Source organism: Phalaenopsis equestris, unplaced genomic scaffold (genome assembly GCF_001263595.1).
Source record: "Phalaenopsis equestris unplaced genomic scaffold, ASM126359v1 Scaffold000209, whole genome shotgun sequence".
In the NCBI taxonomy this organism is placed as follows: Eukaryota; Viridiplantae; Streptophyta; class Magnoliopsida; order Asparagales; family Orchidaceae; genus Phalaenopsis; species Phalaenopsis equestris.
In genome coordinates, this window is record NW_018164651.1 from 56267 (window position 1) to 61503 (window position 5237).

At 35.9% G+C, this 5237-nt stretch overlaps 1 protein-coding gene across 1 annotated transcript in view; it reads right to left on the reverse strand.

Moving 5' to 3' along the window:
- Positions 1 to 5237, reverse strand: part of LOC110023067 (MAP3K epsilon protein kinase 1-like) — a 98312-nt gene that overhangs the window by 29909 nt on the left and 63166 nt on the right. Inside the window, exon 12 of the mRNA XM_020722287.1 lies at positions 3357 to 3468. Within this exon, the coding sequence (XP_020577946.1) occupies positions 3357 to 3468 (112 nt within the window). The remainder of the gene's footprint in view (positions 1 to 3356; positions 3469 to 5237) is intronic.

Consider the following 5237-nt stretch of genomic DNA (forward strand, 5'->3'; position numbering starts at 1 on the left):
CAAGCATAGGATTAGTCAATGTTCTTTATGTCTGGACCAAAGGGTAAAGAATAGGTATGCTCCTATTTAGCACAATATAAATTGAACTAATTCATTTTATCCATTCACTATAATTTCTTGGCAAGGAGAAGGATGTTTTCTTATATATTGAATATCACAATTAAACGTTATTTTCTATAATTAGTTATTATCCAAATTATCTACTTATTTCAATTATTTATTAGTGACAGATAAACAACTTGAACATCGTTGTAGTTGAGGTATTATTTTTTATTAAATCTTAGTCCGTAGTATTCTATTTCTCCCTGTGGGATCGATATCTAGGACTCCATTAGAGCTCTATATTACTTGAGCGATATGTATACTTGCGTTGACAAATTCGACTTTAATATTATTAAATATTATATCTATACATCTTTATTAAATCAAACATATATATATAAAGTCGTAGTCAAGTTTTTGACATCGTTGCTGGAATTTAAATCTTCTAGTAGCGTCATCAAATTCTTGTAATTGTTGATTTACAAAAAAAGTCTGTCAATAACCTTATGAGGAAAGCTTAGTACTAAGCTTCAATTCAGCTCAACAGTTCATCCACAGACAGACAGTCAGATAGAGGTGGTGAACAAGAGTTTGGGAAACCTTCTGAGGTGCTTTGTGGGGAAGAATATTAAGCAGGGAAGCCCGAGCCGAGTTCTCTTTCAACGGGTCCATGAGTTAGACGACAAAGCGCAACCCCATTTAAGATCATGTATGACTTAGACCCACTCACTCCACTTGACTTGGTACCACTACTTCCGATATCAGATATTAAGGAGGATGTTGGGGAGAGGGTACAAGAGATTCATAATATACATGAGGAGGTGGGAAAGGGGATCACTAAGCATAACCATAAGTACCAAACACAAGCTAATAAAGCAAGAAAAAATATTTGTTTCAGGAACAAGATTTAGTGTGGAATAGGTTGAAGAAAGAGAGATTTTTGATGGGATCGTTTTGAAAACTCAAGCCCAGAGCAGACGGACTATTGAGAATCCTCAATAAGTTGAAAGACAATGCCTAGAAGATTTATTTTATGGGGGGTTACACCATATCAGCTACCTTTGAAGTGGCGGATTTGACTCCATATTACAAGGACACAGAAGACTGACAGAGGGTGTCCTTGCCCCTGTTGTCTGGCTTCTGTCGCGAAAGCCCAGGACAAGTTCGCCCCAGGCGGGGGAAGGACCGACTGATCCTTTTAAGCATGTGTTTCTCTCCTACTTGGAGCGGGGCCCACTCCTCTCTCTCTCTCTCTCTCTCTCTGAAACTCGATATATATATATATATATTCATTAAAAAAAACTCAAGAGCAAATATATTAGAAAGAAAAGGTACAGATAAGTTGGATGAGAGAGCCCAAGCTGGAACTCTAAGCACCCGATATACAACACACACTAAGGTCCCAAAAAAATACATGTATACCCATAAAAGAAAATTATAACCTAGGTAAAACTCTACTCCAAAAGTCTCCAAACCCTCAGAAATTTAGACATAAAATGGGAGCTTGAGACCAACCTAATATATCCTTATCTCTTACCTCTGGTTCTAAGTAGGAGCTAACTAACAAATAGTTGAGTCTACTGCCATGACCCGAAACAACCAAGATATCATCCATTAAGTCCCTGAGTTCTAGTAGACCGCTATTCTTCTTCTTCTTCCTGGATGTGAAAACATGTCATTTTTTCATCCGAAGACTGGCTCATCTGATCCATTGATTGGTCCAAATATTATCAGGCATGTGTAGGTTGTTGCACATCATGAGCCCCTTGTGCCTGAATGAAAGTAACAGCTTGCTCGATCTGATGAGGTGGTAGGGCCACAGTAGAAAGCTTACTTAGGGAAGAATGTTGGACTTGACGCTGGGACACACCTACGGCTGGACACTCCACCATATATATATTACTTGTTGTGTTTTAGGGCAGCTTTTGCTTTCAGATTTCTATCAGAACAATCGTCGGCATTCCTTTTCCCTTCATAAGGTTGTATTCGACGGTGAGAAAGTGCCCTGATTGTAACTCATTCTGAGGTGGTGAGTATCCTTCCCTCTCCTGCTTGTTGTCGCCCCTTCCTACATGTTGTCCAACGTCATCAGTTGCCCCTCTACTTGCTTCCCTTGTCACCGAACCTCCCCACCTATTGTTTCATTTCTGCCAAACCTTCCAATATGATGCTCTTTGACATTAAGCCCTCCTATCTCACTATCGCCTTGCCGCCAACCCTCCAACCAACTATTCCCCTCATCACTAACCACCATACTTGTTCTTTATCTCCCAATCATCCATCTGTTATCTTTTGTCGTCGGACCACCCAAACACCTTCCTTTTCCCAACCACAACCCCTTATGATAGCTTTTCGTTCGCCTCAAATCCAACCCTAATTGGGTGTTAGCATCGTATGATTGTTGTTGCAATTCCTTTTCGCTATAATCACGTAACCACATTTATTTCGAGTAAAAATATTTGTTTTCCATTGTGGCTTCAGGTATCTCCAGTGTTAGTTCCTTTTCTCACTTATCACATAACACTATATAATTCCCATAAAACAATTCCACAAAACTTCACTCTCATGCCCCTAGGCAAAAGCCAAACGAAAAGTTCATCTAGAAAGCTATTATTTTAAGATGTTACTGAACCCAACAACTAGTATATCTTATTGAAATGATAGGGCACCCAAGATGTCAATGACAAAAGAGAATGTTTTCAATATGTTAAGTGACGAGTTCAAATTTACTAATACAAAATATAGACAAGCGACTGTAAGGAAAATTATTATTACCAAAATTATTAATACAAGAATATTTACCAATCTGATGCAATTAAATTCCTATAATCACTCCCCATTTGAATCCTTGTAATGTGTTCCAAAATAAGAAAAAATATTATAAGGAAATTTACATAGGTTGCAGACAATTCTTATGTATTTACATCTCTCAAACCTAAACATTTATATTTACTTACGTAGCACTTTGTTGCTTTAAATCTATGCATAAAAAAGGTGGATTTCATTTTTAAAAAGTGATAATAGTGCTATTTTTAATGTTATATTAAAAATTTAAGTGCTATGTGTGTAAATACGAAAGTTTAGGTGTGAGATATGTAAAGATATAATAATTGTGTGCTATGTATGTAAATGCGTCATTATTATAATGTCTAACCTTAGTTAAGAGAGAAATCAGGACCAAGTCCAAAGATGCTGAAGGAATTAAAAAAGCAAAGACAACTGAAGAAGATAAAGAGTGTTTCAAAGCATTAAAGGTTAAGGAGGCCTAAGAACCCTTATTGTAAAAAGTTTAGAAATTCAGCTATTTAACATACTAGCTCTATGTTGGCATCCTCACACTTGGCCCCACCCTCTGAAAGACCTTCAGCATCAGGACCATTACCAGCTAAGTTCTTATCAGTGATTGAAACATCTCCGTCAATGCTCCTGCAATAAGATATTCTACTGTTGAATGAATGATGATTGATGAGTTTAAAAATTCTTAACTTTGTGAGTAAACACAAATTAAACATGTATAGTTTAGATTATAGAGCTCCATATGCGAGTAATATTTGGCAGTTCAGCGAATCTCATGAACAAATATGATTAGCAGAAAAAACAAGGGAAAACACAACAAAACGTACATGCAAATAGAAAACTTATTAGGGAATTCACAAAACATAAAAGATAAATAGAACAATCAGGTATATCCTTTTAAATAGAATTCTAATGCTTTTTAAAATTCTGATAATTTTTAAAATGATAACTTCTTGGAATAATGAACAAATTTAATGGTTTCCTATGCAGTAACTCATGGGGTTGATGCAGCTTTTTTGCAATGTACTCTTACAAATCAACTAGGAAAATCCTTCTTGCGTTTGGCTCTCAAAGCATGAATCTCATTACAAATCGAACATCATGACTATCAAATAATCCTCCTTAACTGGATGAAGCAATGCTCAGAGAAATAGAAGGTTTGCTCCTTCACAGGCTCACATTATTATAAAAAAATTGAATCACTATGAGCCTTTGTAGAAGTGAGGTTGAAGAGAACAAATCACAGATAATGGCAACGGACACAGACATAACAATTCTTAAATTTGACGTGAAGAAAGACAACAATAAATACGTGACATAACTAAAACAAGTGCCATGAACTTTAAATATAATAAATTAATAGGAAAGAAAGTAAATTTTACTGTCGCCAAGAACAAAGCTTAGGAGTGTATTTTAACAATACACAAAAGAAAATTAGTTAGATTAAAAAATGTAGAATGATTTTCTTTGGTCGTAACACCATCTCTTTGGCAAACATTTTGTAATATTTAGTGATATCTATCCATATCAACTATGTGGACTCAGTTGTCTGTTCCTGTAGAAAGGCTTATATCAATATAACTTTAGAGAGATTTAGGTTGTTGTCTTCTTTTTTCATCCACCACATTTGGAATGAAAGAATGTTAGATGCTTTTCAGGAAAAAATAAAGAGATCTTCTGGTTTGACATCAATCATCATGCATTCAATAATGCTAAAGGAAATAAGTAGATTTCTATCAGCAATTTCATAGAGAAGGGCCACTTTCCTGCAACGCAGGAGATTTTCTCTGTCTGCTTGACTATATCTCATTTATCTGTTTTGCTTTTGATGTTTCTCTTATAGTTTTGCAATTAACTCCATAATTTCCCATTCTTATTAATGAAAAGGGCTCATTCAACTTCACATTAAAAAAGGATACAAACAGAAAATGAAAGTGATAATGAAAAATTAAAGTTGTTCAAATTTAAAATGAGTTGCAGTGGCATAGGTTAAGTAAAATATTATATTTAAAACACGAGCCCGCCTTCTATAAAAAGTGTAAGGATGACATAGCAAAGCTATTTATCTAAGAAGAGAAGTCAAATGGTGCATTCAACATGATACTGGAGTTAATCCAAACCACAACACAAGACAATTTTACTACTGACTTAAAACAATGTTACAATGAAAACTCGAAATAATGAAAGACAACTCACAAAACGAAAACACAAAACAAAGGATTACAACCAATAACTCAACAAAAAAGACAACAAGCTTGATGATGAGAGAGTCTGGAGAAGGGACGCTGGATTGGCGGCTACGGTGAAGGCCGGAGAGGTGGGGGCTGCTATTGAAGAAGTAGAAGAGCAGGTTGGCGATATTAACAGCGTCAAACCGCAGCTGGAGAGAAGCAGGGATG